General features: G+C 43.3%; 2 protein-coding genes across 2 annotated transcripts; both read right to left on the bottom strand.

Annotated features, from left to right (window-relative positions):
- Positions 1-4,354: 4,354 nt before the first annotated feature.
- LOC143885251 (zeatin O-glucosyltransferase-like) lies at positions 4,355-6,304 on the bottom strand. The gene has a single exon (XM_077389329.1). It carries the CDS (start codon positions 6,030-6,032, stop codon positions 4,620-4,622), a length of 1,413 nt encoding a protein of 470 aa, XP_077245444.1. The 5' UTR covers positions 6,033-6,304; the 3' UTR covers positions 4,355-4,619.
- A 4,906-nt stretch (positions 6,305-11,210) lies between these two features.
- LOC143882896 (uncharacterized) lies at positions 11,211-11,765 on the bottom strand. Its single transcript, XM_077386282.1, has one exon. The coding sequence runs from the start codon at positions 11,763-11,765 to the stop codon at positions 11,211-11,213; it is 555 nt and encodes a 184-aa protein (XP_077242397.1).
- Between the last annotated feature and the right edge of the window lie 12,246 nt (positions 11,766-24,011).

Below are 24,011 nucleotides of genomic sequence, written 5' to 3'. Positions count from 1 at the left end.
ATTGGAACATTAAAAGACACATATAAGTTAACAACCCACATTATAGATGTTTTGGTGGTGACGACTACCGAACAATCCTTGAGGCTAAGGAAAGAGGCACATAGTCTGTAGACTTAGAGATTCTGCTTAAGGTTTAGAGCAGACTCCCGACAATTGTACATAAAGTTTCATCAAGTACTCTCTATGTTAAGTTTTAAGGAATTGTCACAAGATAATGGATATATCTTAAGGTCAGAGGAGTAATATTATTTTCCTCGTGTTATGTGTTGATGGTATACTACTTGCTAGTAGTACTTAGCCACGTTCAATGATATTCATACAAAAGAATTCAGGTGAAGCATCCTACATAGTAGGAGTTTAGATTCACCTAGTTGGGACTCGAGGATTGCTGAGATTGCAGAAAGCCTATCTTGGTAAAGTCCTAAGTATTAAATGGATAAATTACTCCATTTGTAGTGTTCCTATAGTTAAGGGTGATATATTCAGTCAGTTCCAAGGTCCCAGGATCGATTCATTATAGGAGCAGATAAAGAGGTTCCCTAATATTTCTACAATTGGGGTCTATTGAATGTTTAAATCTGCACCTATCTGTGTATAACCTATATGGTAGGCAAATTTAGAAAGTACCAATGTTATTATGTATGGATCATTGGAAATTTGCCAAAAGGTTATATATTGTCTGTAAGGGACTAAAGGTTTAATGCTCACATAAAGTAAATGAGATAACCCTAGTGTGATTGGTTAATCTAATTCCGACTGTTGTCGGAACACCTAGAGTTCTGCTCTAGTATATTTTGCAGAAAATCCTAAATCGTGGAAGAATGTCAAATTGACACTCAGTTGCTTCCACCTTGGGTACGGAGTTTATTGTGTACTTCAAGGCTTTGTACTATGCCTTGAAGTCGCGGAATTTTGTCTCAGGGTTTTATCTTGTTGATAGTCGACAAGTTACTGAGAATGTATTGTGATAATTCCGCTGCGGCTTTACAATTCCAAGAATGACAAATCAAGTAATGGGGTCAATGTATTGACATATTGTCGTGAGGAAGTTCAGAATCAGTGTGTATCTGAAGATTACATAAGCACCGCACTTATGTTGGCAGATCCTTTGACTGAGGGCTTGTCACCAAAGCTCTTCAGAGAGCATGTAGCGCGCATAAGGTTGGTTGACACTTTTGATAGCCTGTGACAGTGGGAGTCTGCATTAGGAATTGAGATACACTGTTGTAATCACATTATATTTTATGATTCTGATATATATTATTTTCTACCGCTCCGTTTTGTGTACATTACGTAAATGGATTGTCAGTAAGAGGTAGAATGTCTGTAGACTGTTTTGGACCATATTTACATCTTATGCATGTATGCGTTTACATTCATGTTAGTAAGTATTACTAATGATATAATCGTGGGGTAGGCTATTGGGTAGAGTTGGTGTCCCAATGGTTACATGGTTTATTGTTAGTAGTTTTTGCTGAACGGAATGTTGTGTTTATTATCTAACTAACTTAAAGATATGATCCTTATGTTTGGCTCAAAGATCTTGCTGGCCAAGTGGGAGAATGTTAGGAAATTACCCTAACGGTGGATGTGGCATGTGCAAGATCAACGGCCTAGATCATTTTGTTAGTTGGTTTTGTGAAAATGCATTAAGTGAAAAGCCATCAAAGAAGGGGTGTAAATGTAAGAGACATTTGGGGAGGGAACCAGCGTGATGAGGAGTTGTGTTTCTTCCCATAAATGTCTATTTATTCTCTCATCCGGTCCCTACTTGCACACAACAATTTCTACATCATTCTCTTTGCAATCCACGACAAAAAGAGAGAGGAAGTCGGTCCCCATCACCGTCTGTTGTGGAGTGATGAGAAATACCGAAATGGAATCCTTCCAGTGATAGCAAAACGATATTCGGCTTTCGGTATGTTCCCTTTACTTTTTCAATTTCAATCCATACGATTAATTGTGATTTTCTCAAAGTTGGACCGCCAAAGATCCGTTGCCCGTGTTCCTTTTATGATGAACACTTACAAATACTTCCAAAACGGAACTATCACTTGGTAAATAAAAGTGGCCTACAATGGCGATAGTACGCTCCTTCAACATTGAAAGTCAATAACAACTTATTTCTCTAACAGGGGTAGTTTGGTCATTCTAATGAAAGTCAACACCAACCCCGACGAATACCGTCCTCTTTCTTGTCTTCTCAGACTCATACACATGTCCCAATCACGAGGTCCCTTTTTATTAACCAAGAAGATGAAGAGAAGAACTAGGGCTGCAACTCGAGCCGGGTTTTACCCGACCCGCATCTACCTGACCCGAAAATAGCCTAGGTTGGGTTCAGGTTTCATGGGTTTCGGGTTGAGCCGGGTTGAGCATTCAAAAGCCCGCATGAATCTCGGGTCGAGCCGGGTTTGAAGGGGCCCGACCCGACCCGACCCGAGTTACATAAGTTATAGTATGTACATTTTTTTCTATTGTTAGTTAAAAGTTAAAAGTGAAAACCCATGCACCCACTGTTATTGTATGTGAGTGTAATTTCTGCTTCTATGAGTTGAGTTGATTCAAGTGTTTGATTCAGCATTGTTTGATTGTAATTACAACATTGTTTGATTACAGCATTGTTTGATTCAAGTGTAATGTGAGTGTAATTATGTCATTGTTTGATTCAAGTGTACTGTGAATGTAATTTCTACTTCTATGAGTTGAGTTGCCTTGCCAAACAAGAATTTTCCTTAAAAATTTGCGTCAACGTGAAAAAACCCGATCCGACCTGACCCGACCCGAGATTTATCATGGGTAGGGCCGGGTTTGGGAATCGTGGGTTTTCCGAAAGAAAAACCGACCCGACCCGAGATATTTCTCGGATAGGGTTGGGTTCTCCAAAACCCGACCCGCCCGACCCGAGTTGCAGCCCTAAGAAGAACATTCACTACTATGTATTAATTCATTGATGAAGAAAAATCTATTTGCTGCTATTCGGCTTTAGAAGGCAGTTTCAAGAGGTGGTTAGGCCCGCGTGGCCACGTAGTCTCACAAAATAAAGTTCGAGCACTGCTAAGAAGTCGGAATCTCATTTTGGGAAGAAAAACAGGCATTAACCAGTGGAACCACGTCCACTAAAAGACAAATGGAGGGAGCTCAAATCCCTATGAAAGCAATAAAAAGAAGGAAGTAATTGCCGATGGGAGACATCAAAATACGAGAATTGCCAATGGGGACAACCTGATGAAAAATTGTTAAAGAGGGTTGATAACCCCCTTTTGAGAGTTTGATAACCCATTTAGAGAGTTGATAAACCCCTTTTAGAGACTTGATAGGCCCATTTTTTCCCTCTCTAAAAATGTTTCAAAACTGTGTCCCCCATTGGCACTTCTCATATTTTGATGTCCCCCATTTGCAATTTTTTAGATATTTAAAATGGTTAAATCAACTGTCATTTCAGTCCCTTTTTATTTTCCAAACGGAACCCCGTTTTCAAAGTGTTTTTTTAAAAAGGGTAATGATAAATGAGGAAAGTGTCTCTAGTCTCTCCCCTAGATAAGCTTATCTACTCCTCCCTTTAAAAAAACACAGTGGGCCCACGCTGTTTGGATGATCAAAAGCATTCATTTGATAGGTCCTAACATAGATAGGGTGTGCCCAAAAAATCAGCACCAAAGGGTCATCCTAGAACTTCGTTTTGTGGTGCCTTGTGGCACCCAGAATGGACACATATAAACGTCCATGTTTATATGCGTCCATTTTGGACACGGTGTGCCCAACAAAATGAAGTTCTAGGATGACCCTTTGGTGCTGATTTTTGGGCACACCCTATCTATGTTAGGACCTATCAAATGAATGCTTTGGATCATCCAAACAGCGTGGGCCAACTGTGGTTTTTTAAATGGAGGAGTAGATAAGCTTATCTAGGGGAGAGACTAGAGACACTTTCCTCATGATAAATTTGCCCCATTTTTTAAAAAATGTATTTTATTAAGAGGAAAATGATTGTGAGCTTGAAGCTCATATAGCTTATATGAGCTTGAGGGCCCAAACACATGGGTCCCATATTTTTTGTGGTGATCCAAACCATACATTTGCAAGACCCCATCATAGATAGGGTGTGTGCCAAAAATCAACTCCATTGGATCATCCTAACCCCTCCAAAAGCGGAGGGCAAAATGGGCAGATTTGTGGCAAACGGTGTTTGTCCATTTTGCCCTCCACTTTTGGATGAGTTAGGATGATCCTATGGAGCTGATTTTTTGTACACATCCTATCTATGTAAGGGCCTTTCAAATGAATGCTTTGGATCATCCTAACAATGTGGGCTCACATGTGTTTGGGCCCTCAAGCTCATATAAGCTATATGAGCTTCAAGCTCACAATCATTTTCCTCTTTTATTAAATGTGACGTGGTATTAGGACATGAAACCTGATCTCTTGACTCATGGCTGGCTCAACAGTAGCAGCTTAGGTATACAGCAACGTATGAATAGTTCCTTTATGTTGGGTGAGTGATTGAAAGCCACGTGATAGGGTCTAAATTGTCGGTCATTTTTCAAATTTCAACATGGTCTTTGAATCTTTATTCTCTGAAGACTAAAAGACAAACAGGAGTGGGAATATCATTTCCCTTATCTGGAAATATGTGCAATGAAGGAATCCAGATCCTTCCTAGAACCCCCACCTTTGGACCACGCATCACGGATGACCCCACGCAACTCCTCCGCCCTCCTCCTCATTTCCTTCCCTTCCTCGTTCTCCATTAACCTCCTCACCCCTACTTCCACGTCACCCGACCCCACAATCTTCTCCCGCCGGGCCCAATCCCTAACCGGTACACCCATCTTCAAATACTCCGTCATCAGCATCGCATTGAACGGTTGATCCGAGTGCATCGGCCACGTGGCGAGTGGGACCCCAAAGCTCATACTCTCCAAGCAAGAATTCCAACCACAGTGGCTCAAAAACCCTCCTGTAGATTGGTGAGCCAAGATTTCCAACTGTGGGGCCCAATCTCTCACCACCATCCCCACCCCTTTCAAACCCAACTCAAAATTATCAGGCAGTGTATAATTCTTCAAATTATTCTCTTCTCTAAGTATGTCTCCTCTATCTGCTTCCCTTAGCACCCAAATAAACCTTTGCTCACTTTGTTTCAGTCCCATTCCCAGCTCATATATCTCCTCCTCAGTTAAAGATGAATTGCTCCCAAACGAAACATATAGTACCGATCTCGGTGGTTGTTTGTCTAGCCACTCTAAGCAATCGTGTCGCCCTCTCGAACCTCCATGACCGTCGATAACTATCGGATTTAATGGCCCCACCGCCCATGGTCTCAATTTTGTCTTCCCTGGGATCGGTAGCTTGCTCAAGAGATCCACAAACTCACCTTCCACCATTCGACAAGTGTTATAGAGATCACCCGCATCATCCCTCAACATCTCACTCTGCGAGCTTATGAAATCCATGAATTGATCAGTAAAACACCCTTCGAGCGAGAAAGGAGGTAAGATCGGTAATTTTAGCTCTTCATCAGTCGGTCGACCGAGTAACTCCATGTTCACAAAGAACGAGGAAAATGCGGAAGAGCTGTGGAAGGCATATGCCTCGGCGTTAGGGTGGGCCGCAGATTCTTGGGCTGGGAATGCCATTACATCATCGTGGATGATGGCGATCCGATGGGCTGTGGGGCAGAGGGAGCGGAGGAGGGCTGCAAAGGGTTGGCGGAAGTGTAATACGGCGGCGTCAAAGGAGGGCTGGAGGTGGGCCGGGAACTTGTTTTGGGCGTGAGGGTCCGGTGGTGGGACCGGGAAGGGAGGGAGAGGGAGGTCATGGAAGTGGATGTTGGAGATGATGAGTGGGTCCCATCCCTGGACTCTGATTTGGGCTTGGCTGTTGTGGGTGGCGGAGGTGACGAAGTGCACCGGTATGCCGCGGGAGGATATGAGACGGGAGAAGTGGAGGAGCTGGTTCAGGTGGCCTTGTGCTGGGAAAGGAACCATCACTACAGCCACCGAGATTGATTCTGTAAGGGGATTTTCCATTGAGAAGGGAGGAGATTTTGCTACTACTACGACTCTATTTCTAGCATTTTATAGTGGTTTTAGGTGGTGGATAGCCGCCATGGAAGGATAGTAGTCTGTATGTGTGGAGCAAAACTTGGCTCAGGTCTATATTAAAGAGTGTGGGGGTGTGCAAATATTAATTCCATACTTACTTTTTATATTCAGAAGTAATTGATATTTCCACACCCTTTGCTGTTAGACTATTAACAAGGAGTCTGAGGATAGTTCCTCAGACCCCGACCTGAGCCAAGTTTCATTCGTATGTGTGGACGCAGAGCATTTCTCTTTTGAGAAATTTATTAAGGGAATTGCTAGCGTCCACCGCAGAAGGCATTTCGCGAGACCAGACATCTACTGAATGGAGACAAAAGCTATTCTCTTCATTCATGAGGCAGCTGGTCAGACCAGCAAAGCTGTTGTCTTCATTCAAGAAGCGGCTTCTTCTGTCGTGTATTTAATACAAGTGAATTCAATTAGAAGTAACTAACCAGGTTGTCATGAGCATGGTTTTAAATTTCGACCGGAATTTCAGATTTTGGTGGGGACCGAAACTGAAATTTCCCAAAATTGAAAATTTCGCAAAATTCCAAATTTCGGCTGAAATTTCGAGAAAATGCCATTTTTATTAAAAAAAATGTTGCAAAATTTTGGCCTAAATTTCAGAACAACATCCGCAAAGGGTTGGACAATATCCTATGCTTTGCGGGGGAAAAAGACAGAAACACGACTCTGCAAGGGTTGGACAGCATCCTATACCTTGCAAGAGTGGATAGAAAAACATGATTTGATGAAAGGTTGGAAAGAATCCTAACCCCTATGATGATAGGACTGACTCCTGAAACTGAAAGACTGACCTTCTAGCTAAGGATAGACTCCAATGATAATGGAATGACTCTGAAATTAGAAATTCTAAGAAGGATGCGCTAATGAGACAAGACATGTCTCTTAAAAGAGATGAGATAAAAAGGGTGTTAGTGAGACTAGGCCAGTCTCTTAAACACAGAGATGAGCTCCATTGCCCTTGCAATGACAAGATGGGTAAGGTTTTTAAGAGACCAAGTCGGTCTTCAACTAAGAAGGGATTTTCTAAAGATGGGGCTGAGCAAGCCTCCTACGCGTGACTCACTAATGAGACAAAGCCTATCTCTTAAAGAGGATGACTTTCCATTGAGACATAGCTCGTCTCTCTAAAGGATACGGTATTTCTAATGAAATATAGCTTGTCTTTCATTGCCCTTGCAATGAGAAGAGATTCTAGTGTCAAAGATGATACACACCTAAAAGACTAGGCTAGTCTTAAAACAGAAGAGGGGAACACTATACAGACTATGTAAGTCCCTTAAGAATGGGCTTAGGTTAACGCCTTCATCGCCTTCTACCCTTATTCTAAAGGACAGCAAGCAATGATCTACAATGGACAGCAGCTATATATTTGAAAAAAAACAACCAAGGGGCAGCAGCTATATATTTAAACAAACAACCAAAGGGCAGCATTTATTATAGAATAATGGGCAGCAAGTAATGAACTATCAATAGACTACAGCTATATATTTGAAAAAAAAACAACCAAGGGGCAGCAGCTATATATTTAAAAAAAACAACCAAGGGGCAGCAGCTATATATTTAAAAAAACAACCAAATGGCAGTATTTATTATAGAATAATGGGCAGCAAGTAATGAACTATCAATAGACTACAGCTATATATTTTAAAAAAAACAACCAAGGGGCAGCAGCTATATATTTTAAAAAAACAACCAAGGGGCAGCATTTATTATAGAATAATGGGCAGCAAGTAATGAACTATTAATAGACTACAGCTATATATTTGTGAAAATAACCAAGGGGCAGCAGCTATATATTTGAAAAAAAACAACCAAGGGGCAGCAGCTATGTGCAAGAATAAACATCAAGCACTGACCCACAATGGACAGCAACAATGTGCTAGTGAAAATAACTAATGAGCAGCAGTTATGTGCAAGAAAAGACATCAAGCAACATTACTCTGTTCATGATAATTAATGAACAAGACGTCAAATAAATTTCATACAAGGATTACCAATGAGTTCACTCCACTGTCTCTTTTAAAGACATAACATCAAAAATTAAGAAGGGGTAAAGAATGTATATTTCACATGATCCCAATGAATGCCTACAGTGAAACCAATCTGTGGAAGTGAGAAAACTACAAGGGGATATTAATAAGAGATTTAGATGCAGGCCTGTGAAACCATTTGAAAAAAAAAATGAAGAAGCTAGCATGGTTGAAAATCTGGAAACCCAAAACTATAAACGTAAAACCCAATATCCAGATGTTATGTGACCTGTTAATAGTTGAAAATCTTAGATGAAAATAAGATCTTGATAATAACGATATCTAAGAATATAAAACCCCTTGGCCATATAAACAACACACTTTACCCGTAAACCTAAAACTATAAGAAATAAGAGTAACATTTCAACTGAAATGAGCGACAAAGAGAAATAAAACTCCTATGACAGATAATGACTATTATCTATGAGTATAACATGGCATTTTAAAAGACTGTTATCATATAACACTAAAGACCAGTCTTTAAACAAGGAATATTAACAACTCTCAGTTCAATACAATGACACAAAAATAACCTATAACTCTTTTAAAACAAGCATTTACAGTTCAATGATGAATGCAAGACCCAGTGAGTATTCCTATTTATCACTCTTGATTAATTCTCCAATCATACAGTGATTAATTCTCCAGTCATACAGTGAGCTTACAAACTTCTCAACCAATAGAGATTAAAACCAAGGAATATATAAAAAGAAAACTTTAATAATAATTTTAACAACATATTGGAATACGAGAATGTTGTCCAATGATATGAATCTGCAATGAAGCCTACAGTGAAAATGATATACACAGATTTAAATTTCAATCACCATGGACGAGGCAAGTACAACATCATTACACATATTCAAAACTATAAATTCTAGATTCTCATGAAAACACAAATTTCAAATTGAGTTATATTTCTTCATTCTACATCCCAAGAAATCATGAGGTCAAAATACATTTCTATGGAGAGAAATCATGGACAATATGTTAAAATTTACAAAGATAAATGATGAATAATGTATGAGAACAATGAGAGGAGATACAGAGAAAAAATAAAAAAATTAAAAATTAAAAAAATTAATAAAAATCCTATAATATTTAAAACAAAAAAACAGACTTGTAAACACACAAATGTTGCTAAATCTACTTGTTACAAAGTATAAATTTCTATAGAATATGAAAAACTAAAATTTGTTTGAAGCATAAAAAAAAATCTTACAACATTGACATGATTCTAACTAGTACAGATTATGTATTTAATCTCATATGAAACAAAACGAGGAAGAAATTATATGAACTTTGGGTCAACAATGAATACAAGCCCTGGATTTTTTAATCTTTCACTAACCTCTGCTCGTTTGAGAAGTCCTCTACAAAAATTAGCAGCCACAAATTCCTTCTTTACAGATTTAATATTTTCCTGCTCAAATCACTCCTGCTACAGATTCCCTCTTCTCAGCTTTGCCGGAGATAACAGATCGGCAGGAAAATTAGCCGAACCACGCAGGTTTGGCCAAAGAAGAAGATTGGATCAAGGTTTAGGCTTGAATCAGACAAGATCTAGATAATCGGAGGACATGAAGGATAAATCTGATATATGAGAAAATCAGATCTGAAATTTAGGGTTTTAGATCTACGGTTTAAATTTTAGGGATCTAGACTTCAAGTGATAGCAGATGATAGCTATAGTAATAGATCTGGTAAAAGTAAATGAGACTTTGAAGAAAAAAGAAAAAAAATTGTTCGAAATTTCGATCGGAGATCCGACGAGATCTAACGGAGAAGATGACCGGAAAACTAGGGTTTAGAAAACGAGATCTGGATTTGAAGATTAGCGTTTGAAATTTTCTGAAATGATTACAGATCTAAAGGAATTAGAAATAGAAAATGGAGATCTAAGATTCAAACCTTCAGATCAGCCGGAGCTCGGAATTCCACCGGAATCAAGAGGATTTGATCGAAGAAGATGAGAAAGAGTGTTAAGGTTTAAGAAAACGAAGAAAAATTGAAGATCGGAGCTAGGCCGGAACTCAGGCAAATTTGCCTGAGAAGATGACCGGAGGAGACAGATTTATCGGAGTAAAGATTTCGAATTTTCTCTTTCGTTGATTTGGGAAAAACAAAACAGATCTCTTCTCTCCTTTTTTTTTTCGAAATGAGGCTAAAAAGGATTTTTATAGGTTATTTCTGAAATTGATATTGGCACTAAAATTTGATAAAACGCGCGGCTTTTTGATGAGCGCGCGAAAAAATGATGAGGCGCGCGGAATTACGTGTCTTATTCGGCCCAGGTTTGGCACCGTTCCAGGATAAATCACCCCCCTTCTGCGAACTTGTACTACGACTTTGCTCGACCTGTTCGCTAGGCAAACGCGCTCGGATTTTGACGAAATTTCACAGGGACCTTGGTGGGATCCAAAGCTAGCCTAGGGTGAAGTTTGGAACCCTAGCTAGTTGATTTGATGGGGTTTTGCGCAAAATCGGAAGGATTAGGGCACGGTTAAAATGGGGTGTCTACAAAGAGTTAACACTTTTCTAGAAGTAAGAGGGAGTTGCACAGTCCCTTTGCCAACAACAGCACTTGTGAAGGAATTTCCCATGAAAACAGTCTTGTCTTCATTGATTTCATCATACTTTTTAAAAGCAGATTTGAATGGAGTCACATGGAACGTTGCACCAGAATCAACCCACCAGTTTTCTTTCATGTTAACCATGAGAACCTCGGTGAGCATTGCAACCATTTCACTTTCAGCCATCATGTTTGTCTCAATAGATTTCTGCCATTTGTGATGGCGACAAACTTTAGCCAAGTGACCCATCTTTCCACATACAAAACAGGGACCTATCTTCTTCTTATTTTTCTCATTTTTCTTGTTGTCTCCTCCTCTCTTTCTCTTATTTGAAGAGCCTCCATTTTTCTGAAACTTGGGTTGGGGTTTAAAGGAAGAAGATGCGGGAACTTCAACATTAAGAACTTTATCTTTCTTTCCTTGATCAACAGATATTTCTCTATTGCGAGCCTCATTCTCAATTTGAATGTGTTGAACCAATTGATCCAAATTCAGAGATTTCTCTTGTGTTTTAAACGTTTTTGGTAATCCTTCCAAGAAGAAGGCAGTTTACCAATAATAGTTGAGACTTGAAAAGTTTCTGAAATTGGTTCACCGGCATCAGCACATTCAGTTGCAATATCATTGAGTTCATACACTTGATCAATGATAGGTTTGGAATCAACCATTTTGAACTCAACATATTTGTTAACAAAGAAAGATTTATTTTCAGCATATTCATTAACATACCTTCGCTGAATTGCTGCCCACAATTCATAAGCAGTAGAGTGCTTGTGAAACACATTGAAGAGCGAATTTGTCATAGCCTGCAGAATGGTGAATCGACAGATATAATCATCTTCTAGCCATTTATTTTGCCCATCATTAAGTTCACTGGTACTTTCTCCTGATTGATTGTGTGGATATGCCGTACTCAGTACATAGGCAACCTTTGCAATCTTGAGTTGATAGAAGATCTTCAAACTCCAGCGTTTGTAATTCAGACCATTGAATTGCTCAAGCCTTTTCACATTCCGAACTTGCGTTTTGACAATTGCAGAATGCATCTCGGAATAAATTATTATCTTAAAATTGTTGTAAATAATGATAAAAACAGAATGCAGAAACAGAACAGAAGAATTTGTTGGGCAAGGCACTTCCAGGAAGCTATCTTTAAGATAGTAATTTCCTACGTATAGATGCAGATGGACTCTTGAAATTCTATCTCCATGATACAATGCCCAACACCGAGAATTTTAACTTTCCTTCCTTCCTTTCTTTCTTCTTCTTCTTCTTCTTCTATATATATATATATATATATATATATATATATATATATATATATATATATATAACTTGAAGTTCTTTCATGGTGCTCTCTCAAAGAGAAAGAGCTCCAAAGAACTTGAATGAGATGAGTGAAACCATCTCCTATTTATAGATGGAGTGAAGGGGTTTGAAATCCAAATCTCCATTTGGGATTCACCAAATTTCAAATACTTCCCACCAAAATATTGAAAAAGATTCCAAATGAAAAAGATGGAGGGAACTTTTCACAACTTTCAAAACTTTAATTTTTCCTTTCAAATTAATGGAGGGAACTTGCACAAGTCTCAAAAAATTTGCCTTTTCCCTTCAACATATATTATTGAAATATAATATAATTAATAACACCAATTACATTATTAGTAATATAATAATTTATAATTTATAATATATAACACTCCCTTGTGTCTTCCCTAGGATATGTAGTTTAGTCAAGAGATCAAGAAACTCACCTTCGACCGCTCGGCACGAATTATATATAACACCCTCATCATACATCATCATCTTGATCTGGGAGTCCATGAATTTCATGAATTCATCTGTGAAACACTCTTTGATAGAGACAGAGTTTGAGATAGGTACTGTTAGCTCTTCGGTAGGCCTACCGATTAATTTCGTTAGGAAGAAGAAACCAGAGAAAGCCGAGGTGGTATGGAAGGCATAGGCCTTGGCATTTGGGTGGGCCCCAGATTCTTCGGTAGCGAATGACATGAGACTGTCATGGATGACTGCCACGTGGTGGGTGGTGGAGCAGATGGATCAGAGGAGGTCGGAGAAGGGTTGCCGGAGGTGTAATAGGCAGCGTCGAAAGTGGGCTGGAGATGGGCCAGGAATTTGTTTCGGGCTTTAGGGTCCGGTTGTGGGACTGGGAAGGAAGGGAGAGGGAGGTCGTGGAAGTTGAGGTTTGAAAGGGTGAGTGGGTCCCATCCTTGGACTCTGGTTTTGGCTTGGAGGTTGTAGGTGGCTTAGCCGGTGAAGTGCACCGGCACGCCGCGGGTGGATATGAGACGAGAGAAGTGGAGGAGCTGGTTTAATTGGCTTTGTGCCGGTAGTGGGACCATTATGACTACCACCTGGACTTCTTCTCCGATGGGATTTTCCATTTGAGATGAATGCAGCTTTTCCTACTGCTACTGATGGCGTCGGAATCCGGGTCTGCGATCGCACGGTGGGTAGAGAGCCTCCGCGGGGTCTGCAATCACAAACAAAGGGGTCAGGGGGTCCGGGGTGGGTCCTGGACGACCAATTCGACACCCAAGTCAGATTCTGGACCAACAATATAAAGAACAGCGAGAAAGGGCGGAGGTTTGATCAGGTTTACCCAGGCCAAGGCGCAAGTTCTTCTTTTGGTATGTGGGTGGATGGGTTGGAGGGGACGAACAGGGAGAGTGGGACCAAGCTCCCGGCCTCCTCTGTTGTTGCCTTCCTTCTCCCTTTTCTTTCAGGTTGTCTTGAGGGAGATCAGATATATCTCTTTTTCTCCTCCCCTTTTCCTCCTTTTAAGGGGTGGCGTGCGGGCCTTTTCATCATTACGGAGAGAAAACTTTCCTTCGCAGGATTGGGCTGTTCTCCTGGTTTAATGGCGCACGTGGTTTCGCTACGTAATCCCTTCCATAATTTGTGATGATGAGGCTTGGACGGCGAGAAGGTGACACGTGTCGTAACCGTATGGTCTTGCCGCTCATCAGCACCTTTCTTAATGATGATTAAGCTCCATTGGTGCATGGACGACACGTGGAAAGATTTGGGGGTCGCGCCGTATTTATGTCCCATCATATTACCCCCTTACTCCTTTGGTCCATTGAATGGGCCAAGGGAGTAATGTCTGGTCAAACGATGCCATGGTGAGGGCATTTATGGGAGCTCCGGAGTACGAGGAGACGTGCCGTTTTGTCCGGCGGTTATCTCCCGGGGAATGGTACTGTCATTATGTGGCTTCCTGCCGGTCACCCGATAGGGAGGAGACATGTGTCGGGTGGGTCGCCTCGTTTCGAGACCCAAGGGTTTCTCCCTCGGGTTTATAAAAGGAAGACCATCCCGGCATTTTTATCATCGTTTTTTTTTTAGATAGATCGTTTCTCCGCATCCTTTCCCTTTTTCGGTAACATGTCTGGTTCCCCTTCGCGGGTTAGGGGCAAAGCCCCTCTTTCCCAGGAATCTTAAAGTGACCCCGACCTATACTCTGACTCGGAGGAGGACCTTACGGCCCGTCGGAAAAGGGCTAGGAGGGACTCGGGCCCTCCCCCAGGCTTTCCCCCCCTTCGCCTTTCCTCCTTGCCTAGCAAGGACAAGTCGTCTCGCTCCTACGTTGCCAAGGAGTGGTCTTTTTTCTCCAGGGCCTATCAACAGGGAATGGAACTGCGCGACCGGGTCTCGAAAATGGGTAAGGAGATTGAGGACTTGAAGCGGGAAAACGAGGCGTTGCAGAGAAAGGTTCATGCCCTCAACGAGCAGCTGTTTGAATATGAGGTGGACCCCTTGCTAGAGAGCTCCTGGGAGGAGGAGGGGGACCCTTCGGGAGAGGAGTCTTCTTCTGGTCGTTCGAGCGATTAGTTTCTGGCTTCCTTCATTTTTCTGTTTCCTTTTCCTTTCTCCCCCCTTTTTGTAGGAGGTTTTGGGGCCTGCGTGCCCTATGTTTGGTTTCTTATCCCCCCCCTTTTTTGTAGGCCTACGGGCCAAAAGGATGTGAATGGATGGTTTCTTTATGAGTTTTTGCCGTGTTTCTTATGCTTCTTTTCCCATCTGTGCAGTGGTTAGTTTTATTTGAGGGGGAGTGGTGGTCGCGAGGCCGGGCTTTTATAGGACCAGGCCCTTTCCATTGTGTTTGGTAGATATTTTCCTTATTTCGAGGAATTGCGACGGCTTTGCCCGACCCTGCGCGGGGTTCCGAGCCTTTACCTAGATCCAGTGGATTCGTATGTCGAGCTCTTGTGCCGTGTGTAGACACCCCATTTTGACCGTACTCTGAGTCCCCCGTGTTTGAGCAAAACCCTATCAAACTAATGCTTTAGGATCCCAAATTTCACCCCAAGATAGGTTAGGGTCCCACCAAGGTCCCTGTAAAATTTCGTCGAATTCCGAGCGCGTTTGCCTAGCGAACGAGATGGGAGAGAGTCCGTAGTATAAACCAAAAGGGGGGCGAATTTATCCCAGAAAGGGGCGAACTTGGGCCAAAAAGGACATGAATCCGTGGCGCGCTCATCAGCTTCTCGCACAACCGCGCGCCCATCAAATTTGGAGTGCCATTATCAACTCCCAAATTTTTTTATAAATACCAGATCAAAGCCTCATTTAAGAAAAAGAGAGATATTTTCATTTTCATTTTTTTTTAGAGAGAGAAGCTCTCGATTTTTCTAGAAAGAGAAAGTAGATCTCGTGCGATCTCATCTTCGTCTTCTCCGATCGGTCACCGGCCGGATTCCGATAAACTCCGGTTTTGTTTCCACTGTTGTAGTTCGCTCCAGATCTGTTTGATCTATTATCTCTTTTTCATCTTCTCTATTTTGCCTTTTCATTAGATCTTGTGATCTTAAGATTCTAGTTCTAAAGCCATAGAACTAAGCTGTGAGTCTATGATTTGTCCGATCCAAACCCTAAACCATTTGATCTATCTTCCCCGTTGATTTCTTTAGCAAAATCATTGGAGCTCCGGCCGGTTGTCTAGTGGCTCATCACTTTGTTGATCTTCACTGATAGTCTCTTTTCACATTTTGTTTCTTATTTTATTCTTAGTAATCTCATCTTCTTGATTCCAAACCCTCGATCTAAGCTATTTCACCTTGAGAAACTCTAGTTTTTGGCGTATTTGAAAGATCTCGGTACAAGGAAAGGAGGTTTTTCATCATCTCACCATTTTATTGTTCTCATCAGCAATTTGGTCACAAGTTTGGTCAGGTAATTTCCTTTCATAGATGATCTCTGTTTTCTTTGCATATGATGATCTAGAGCAGAGGATTTATATTTACTCTTTGTATTTGTTTATGAATTATCACATTTTTTTTATGATTTGCTCTAATTGATGAGATCTGCTGAAAATTTCGTTGAAATTTGTCTAAAATTCTTTAATGTAAAGCTATAAACCTGATGGATTAAAACCTGGTGGATTATTCTTTGAAAAAGGGGAATGGTTTCAATAAGTGTAATAGATCGAAAAATTTATGTTGTCGTGCATGCATTGGATGCAAATTCAGATCTGTAGGTAGAATGATTTCATAAGATTCTAGTATAATTAGGGATTTCATACCTGTAAATTTGAAGACATGATGTACTTTGGTTGCAATAATCTGATGGCTTCATCTTTATGAAATCGAACCTGAATGGTAACCATTTGTGAATATGTAGTGGCATTGTGTTAAAAAAAAGGGGTTTAAAGGAGGTGTTGAAGATGAAGTTAATGCCTGTACATGATAGTTTTAAAGTTTTAGATCATTTAAAAAATAAAAAAAAAACAAGCACAAAGCTGTGCATTTCTATTCTGTTTCATCTTGACCATAGTAAAGGATTGGATGGATAAATGTGACCTGTTAACCATAAAATATTATCATGAATATGACATATAGGAAGAAACGAGACAAACCAAAATTATAATCTTTATTAGTTATTAAGCATTTGTTAGGGAATTTTATGGTTCACTTTTGCAAGAGATAACAGCCACACTGGCTCACGTTTTTAGCAGATTTTGTCTTATTTATTTTTCAAAATAAGTTGTGTGTAAAGTCCTTGAAATATTAAATTGAGTCCTTAATATTTGAATCTTATTTTCTTTTCAGCCATCACTTCATCTTGATTTTGGCAGCCCCTTCACATTGATATCTGCAGCCCCTTTTTCATTTTGATAATAGAAGCCCTTTCCTCCTTGGTGCTAGCAGCCCATGCCCCCATGATAATAACAGCCCTTGCGGCTTTGCTTTGACAACCATCCCCTTGATAATAATAACCCTTATGGCTTTGTATTGGCAACCCCATATCCTTGATAATGGCAGCCCCTACACATCTTTTGATAATAGCAGCCATCTCCCTTTGAAATACTAATAGCCCTCACACCTCTAATGCATATTTGATAATATATGATATTACTTTGATTGAAAAGAAGAGTTGAATTTTCATAGCCATATGATGGTCATATGATTGCTGTTGAGAGAGAAAAAAATATTTGTAGTATTTGTTCAAGTTCTAGTTCCTCAAAGCACTCTATTCTGATCCCTGTTACTTTGTTATGAATTTTATTGTTGTTATTGGCATGCTTTCTGCTCAAGAATTTGGGGATAAGGCTAACTGATTTATAACTCATAGTATGAAATGTCATTGTAGAGGCTGTTTTTCTTCTATTGTGAAAAGTATTATCATTGGTATGGGTTGTCAATATATGAAAATAGAATCTGTTTTTCTTATGGCCCTATCACGAATATCCATTATCACAGAGGATCTATCTGTCTCGTAGTTGAGCCGGCATAATTGATATTGGTTGTCATGATGATTTTTGTTTTTTTAGCTATCATTTCTGTTTGCTGTCAATGATAGGAGACTTGTGCTCATCCATTTTGAACAGATATAATAGTGAATTTTTAGTGACATGGTGTATATGTATATGTATATGCTTATGTAGGTGTATATGCTTATGTAGGTGTGTGTGCATGTGAGGTGAGAATAGCCCTGATTCAACCTCCTGTTCTACATTAATTTAGCCCCTGATTCAGCTTCTATTTTAATACAATTCTGTCCTTAATTCAGCCTCAGTTTTGGTACAATTCTATACATGATTCAGCCCCCAACTTTGGCACAATTCTGTCCTTAATTCAGCCTCAGTTTTGGTACAATTCTATACATGATTCAGTCCCCAGTTTTTGGTACAATTCTGTACATGATTCAGCCCCAGTTTTGGTACGTTTTTGCTCATGATTCAGCCCCCAACTTTGGCACAATTCTATCCTTAATTCAGCCCCAGTTTTGGTGTAATTCTATCCACAATTCAGCCTCTGCTGTGACATTAATTCGGTCTGTGGCAGCCTTCTCATATGCCTTTGTGATAGTAGCAACCCTTGCATCGTTAATAATGGCAACTGTAGGACTTGGGAAGTCCATGCTATGTGCTTTCTGTTGAGATTTCAATAGAGAGCTTAGTGCCATTTAATAGTAGCATAAGTGGTAGAGCAAGAGTACGACTATTTGTACAGCCTGGGTCCGTGGAGTACGTAGTTGACGGCCTTTGCGGTTAGGCGTCGGGCTTCCAGCTTATCCTCGTGCAGTATTCTGTCTTTCAGATACCGCATGATGGGGTCCATCCAGTTTGATCCTGGTGGAATTTCCAAGACTTGTACCTCGTCGATGCTGGGGTGGAGCAGTATCTCTGTGAGCACGATACCGAAGTCATGGGTTTCTTCAGAGGCCATTTTTTACAGAGCATCCGCTCGATTGTTCATGCCTTGCGGTACCTGGAGAATCTCAACTTCCCCCATTCTCTTCACCTTCTCTTTTACCTTCTGGAGGTATCTCTTCATCCTTAGTCCCTTGGCCTCGAATGCCCCGTTTACTTGCTCGACGACTAGCTATGAATCGCTATAGACCTTTAACTTTCCTGCGCCAAGGTCCGTGGCTAGACTTAGCCCGGCCAATAAGGCCTCGTACTCAGCCTCGTTGTTGGAAGCTTTGAAGTCTAGCCGGAGGGCGTACTCTGCTGTGAATCCGTCGGGGCCATGGAGGATCACTCCTACCCCGCGTCCTGTTTTACCTGCTGAGCCATCCACGTGCAGGGTCCAGTGAATCTCGCAGCTCTGTTCCGTCGGGTCGGGCCCCATGTCTTCGTAAGCCGTTTGCCCGGTGGGGGCCCTGGTCTTCTCCATTATTACTGGTTCCATGGCAGGGGCTGTGAATTCCACTATAAAGTCGGCGAGGGCTTGGGATTTATGGCCGGCCTTGGCCGGACCTGTATGTAGAATTCTCCTAACTCGACGGCCCAGCTTACCATTCTGCCTGAGGTCTCCGATTTTTGGAGAATCTTCCTGAGGGGTTGGTCAGTCAAAAGTATTATGGGATGGGCCTGGAAGTAGGGGCGGAGTTTCCGGGCGGCACTGACAACTGCGAGGGTGAATTTTTCTATGTTCAAGTACCGAACCTCCGTACCGTGGAGGGTCTTGCTTACATAGTACACCGGGTGTTCCCTCTTGTCGCTCTGCTTGACCAATACCGCACTTACCGCCGTAGGGCTGATGGCTAGATACAAAAATAATTCTTCCCCAGGCTCAGGTTTGGCTAGTACGGGTGGTGTTTGGAGGTACTGTTTCAAGGCGTCGAAAGCTTCTTGACAGGTCGGGGTCCATTCGAATTCTCGTATGTTTTTTAGCTGTTTAAAGAATGGCTGACATTTCTCCGCCGACTTGGGCATGAAACGGCTGAGGGCAGTGATTTGTCCCGCGAGCCGCTGCACTTCTACCGCTGTTGCCAGGGGCTCCATGTCCAGGATGGCCTGGATTTTTTCGGGGTTGGCCTCGATGCCTCTCTGGCTAACCATGAATCCTAAGAACTTCCCGAAAGTTACCCCAAAGGCGCATTTTGCGGGATTCAGTTTCATCCGGGCTCGTCGTAGGGTGTCAAAGGTTTCTTGAAGGTCGGAGATGTGTTTGGAGGCTTCCAAGCTTTTTACCAACATGTCATCTACATACACCTCCACGTTTCTACCTATCTGCTTCCAAAATAGTTTGTTTACGAGCCACTGGTATGTGGCCCCCGCATTTTTCAACCCAAAAGGCATGACAGTATAGCAGTAGACGTCCTGATCGATGATGAATGCAGTTTTCGGGATGTCCGGCTCGTGCATCTTTACCCGATTGTAACCGGAGAAGGCATCTAGGAAGGTGAGGAGCTCGTGCCCGGATGTGGCATCGATGAGCTGGTCTATACGCGGGAGGGGGTAAGGGTCTTTTGGGCAGGCTCGGTTTAGGTCTGTAAAGTCTATACAGGCCCGCCAACCCCCACTGGTCTTTTTTACCATAACCACATTGGACAGCCACTCGGGGTACCGAATTTCTCTGATAAATCCGGCTTGTAGCAGTTTCTCCACTTCGACTTTTATGTGAGTTTGGCGTTCTACTGCGAAGTTCCTCTTTTTTTGCCGGACGGGTTTGAGGGTCGGATTTACGTTCAACCTGTGAACGGCCATTTCCGAGGGTATGCCAGGCAAGTTCTGGGCGGACCATGCGAACACGTCTTTGTTGGCTCTGAGGAAACGGATCATTTGGTCTCGTAAGGTGCCTTTTATCAAGGAACTAATCCGGACTTGCTTCTCTGGTTGGTCTTCGGCTATAGGGATGGAGTCTAGCTCTTCGGTGGGCTCCCCTCTAATCGTATGGGCCCGCTCTCGGGGGTCTTCACTCCCAATAGTGAAGTTTTCAGCCGGGGCATTGCTTCCTCTCAAGCTTGCCGTGTAGCATTGGCGTGCTATCATCTGCTGCCCCTGAACTTCTCCTATCCCGGTTTGAGTGGGGAACTTCATCTTGAGGTGGGGGGTGGAGACTACTGCTCCCAAGTCTCTCAGAGCAGGGCGCCCTATGATGGCGCTGTAGGTGAAAGGTATGTCTACGACCATGAAGGTGGTCAAAATGGTCTTTTGGAGGGGGTACGTCCAAAGGTTACGGGTAAGTCGATTTTGCCACTGACCCGCACCGATGCGCCGGAGAATCTGTAGATGGAGTACTCCACGGGTCCTAGTCTTCCCTCGCCCAGCTTCATCTCTTCAAAGGTTCCAAGGTGCAACACATTGATGGAGCTCCCTGTGTCTACCAAAACTTTTCCTATGTCGAAGTTGGCGACGATTAACCTGACTACCAGTGCGTCGTCGTGTGGAACTTGCAGCCCATTGAGGTCTTCGGGGGAGAAAGTGATGATCTGATCCTCATGGGGAGGATTCGTTCGGGCCTTTTTGGAAGGCATTTCCAGGGAGAACACCCGCTCCTTGTACGCTCGTCGACCAGCTATTGTTGGTCCTCCTGCCGCGGGTCCACCCGCGATGATGTTGATTTTTCCGACAATGGTAGGCAGTTGTTCATGGGCCGGCGGCCGTTCAGGGGGGCTCTCCTTTCTTGAGGCGCTGGTGGTGGTGCGTGTCATGTCTGCTGCGGGATCGGTGTCTGCTCCGGGAGAGATACCTGCTGGGGGATCGGCGTCGGCTACGGGACCGGTGCCTGCTACGAGACCGGCACCTGCTTCTTGGTCCATCGGCGGGGTGATGGGCTTCGTGCGAGTTTTTGACAGGGCTCCTGAGGTACTGATTTAGATGTCCCTCCTTGGCCAGCTTTTCTAACTGGAGCCTGAGGTGGAAACAATGGTCGGTTTCGTGGCCGTGGTCCCCGTGGAAATCGCAGAACTTCTCGGTGGAGCGCTTCTTCGGGTCCGTGGTCATTCTCCTGGGAGGGGTCAGGAGACCCTGATCTCTGATAGCGAGCAGGACATGGGAGAGGGGAACCTTCAGGGGGGCGCTTCCCAGCCTTTCGAAGACGGGGACGGGGTTCCGGTTTGCCTGTCTTTCTTCGGCCCGTTGCCTCATGACCCCTCGGCCATCTTCCCTTTTTCTTTCCTCGGGGCCGGGTCGGCTCCGCTCTCGTGCACATGCTTCTTCCGCTCGTACGAACTTGTTAGCCTTGGATTCAAGTTCCTGTAGGTCCCGTGGTGGCTTGAGGGTGAGGTGCAGTTTGAGATTCGGGTCAGTGGTAGCATGCTTCAGTGTCGCGACCGCTATTTGGACGTCGATGTTGGAAAGTTGGGCTAGCTCGACGTTGAATTTCAACATGAAGTCTCTTAGGGTCTCGTTTCTTCCTTGCCGGAGGGCTAAGAGGGCATCCGCCGGATCGTGGCGGAGGCGGTTGTTGGCGAATCTTGCGCTGAACTTCCTCCCGAATTCGTGGAAGGATGCGATGGAGTCGGGCTCCAGCCGCATGTACCAGTCGTTGGCGGTCTTTCTTAACAGGGAGGCGAAGGCTCTGCACATAAATCAGCCCGACGCGCCCCGGAGCGTCATTACCCTTTTGAAAGTTTGGAGGAACTCAAGAGGGTCTGTGCTCCCATCGTAAAAACTGAAATGGGAGAGGTCTACTCCTGGTTCCACGGGGGTTTTTAAGATTTTCGAGGTGAACGGGGATGCCGTTTCCCTTTCCCATTCGTCGAGGATGTCGTGGGCGTAAGGTTTTTTCATTTCCTGTTTTACTTCTCGGATTTGCCTTTGCAGGTCGGCTAGCGGGTCCAGTCCGGGGGGCTGTGCAGAGGTCGCTACCTCTTCTGTCCGAGCTGGAGGTAGTTCCTGGAATCGAGCTGTCCAGGCAGGGGGAGCGCGGCTTAGCGTAGCTTGCTTTCCGTCGTTTCGCTGATGCCCCCTAGCTGGGAGGCAAAGGGCTATTTGTCAAAGGGGAGGGCGTCCGTCAGGCCGGTACTCGCCTTCGCCGGGGATGACACTCCCCCAGTGGTCCTCGTCACCTTCATCACAGGCTTTTGTCTGGTCATGCGTTACCAGGGGCCTCCCTGGGCCGGAGGTTCCGACGGAGGCAAACGTTGGAGTAGCTCTTGGCGGAGTTCGTTAAACATTTCCATGGTGGGGACCATCTGCGGTGTGCTAGAGGCGGGCTGATGTTGGCCTGAGAGCGGCGAGTTTGGCTCCCGGGAATTTGAGGCGTGGGTTTGTGCGTGCTGGGCCTGGCTCCTGGTCATTACCCCTATTTCTTACTGTTGGGTGTGGTTTCTCATCGTTATAAGGCGTTCAATACTCAATGAGTCCCATGGATGGCGCCAATATGATGGCGTCGGAATCCGGGTCTGTGATTGCGCGGTGGGTAGAGAGCCTCCGCGGGGTCTGCAATCACAAACAAAGGGGTCAGGGGGTCCGGGGTGGGTCTCGGACGACCACTTCGACACCCAAGTCAGATTCTGGACCAACAATATAAAGAACAGCGAGAAAGGGCGGAGGTTTGATCAGGTTTACCAAGGCCAAGGCGCAGGTTCTTCTTTTGGTATGTGGGTGGATGGGTCGGAGGGGACGAACAGGGAGAGTGGGACCAAGCTGCCGGCAGCCTCTGTTGTTGCCTTCCTTCTCCCTTTTCTTTCAAGTTGTCTTGAGGGAGATCATATATATCTCTTTTTCTCCTCCCCTTCTCCTCCTTTTAAGGGGTGGCGTGCGGGCCTTTTCATCATTACGGAGAGAAAACTTTCCTTCGCAGGATTGGGCTGTTTTCCTGGTTTGACGGCGCGCGTGGTTTCGCTGCGTAATCCGTTCCATAATTTGTGATGATGAGGCTTGGACGGCGAGAAGGTGACACATGTCGTAACCGTATGGTCTTGCCGCTCAACAGCACCTTTCTTATTGATGATTAAGCTCCATTGGTGCATGGACGACATGTGGTGAGATTTGGGGGTCGCACCATATTTATGTCTCATTGTAGACACCCCATTTTGACCGAACCCTAAAAATCTTAAAATCAGATAAAGTTTTGAAACTCTAAACCCCTAATTCGAATAAAACCTTGAAAGTGGAAAAATCCTGAAAAGTCAAGCCCAAAATGTAGGTATGAAATATCAAGGTAAGGATGTGCCCGTACTAATCCTCTTATGCAAAAAAAAAAAAAAAAAAAAAGGTTGATGAAAGAAAGTGAATTTATTCCAGGCCGTTCTTACTCGGATTACACCTTGGTAGTATAAAAAGAGTGGTCACGAATACATAGAAGGGGCTGTCCAGAAAAAAAGAAAAGGGGTCGGATTTATCACTTCCTTGGGCTAATTCCCGAGGCACCCCCCTGTTGAAAAAAAAAGAGGCTAAAATATACTAGTAAGGGCTGTTCAAGAGTAAGATGGGGAGGCAAAATATCATTTGTCCTTTATATTTTAAAGCCACCGAATTAAGGTCCCTAGAGGGAGCAAGGCTGCTGTCTCTTTTTTTTTTTAGATGATGGTAACATCTTTTATTTAGTCACCCCTCTTTTCCTAGTATAAAAGAGTAATTAAATATGCCA

This window comes from Tasmannia lanceolata, unplaced genomic scaffold, assembly GCF_043159265.1.
Source record: "Tasmannia lanceolata isolate RefF3 unplaced genomic scaffold, GAP_Taslan_0.1 ptg000008l, whole genome shotgun sequence".
NCBI lineage: Eukaryota > Viridiplantae > Streptophyta > Magnoliopsida > Canellales > Winteraceae > Tasmannia > Tasmannia lanceolata.
This window is presented reverse-complemented; position numbering and strand designations above follow the sequence as displayed.

Excerpts from the sequence above, each read along its gene's own strand:
- LOC143882896 (XM_077386282.1), bottom strand. The coding sequence starts at position 11,765 with ATGCATTCTGCAATTGTCAAAACGCAAGTTCGGAATGTGAAAAGGCTT.
- LOC143885251 (XM_077389329.1), bottom strand. The coding sequence starts at position 6,032 with ATGGAAAATCCCCTTACAGAATCAATCTCGGTGGCTGTAGTGATGGTT.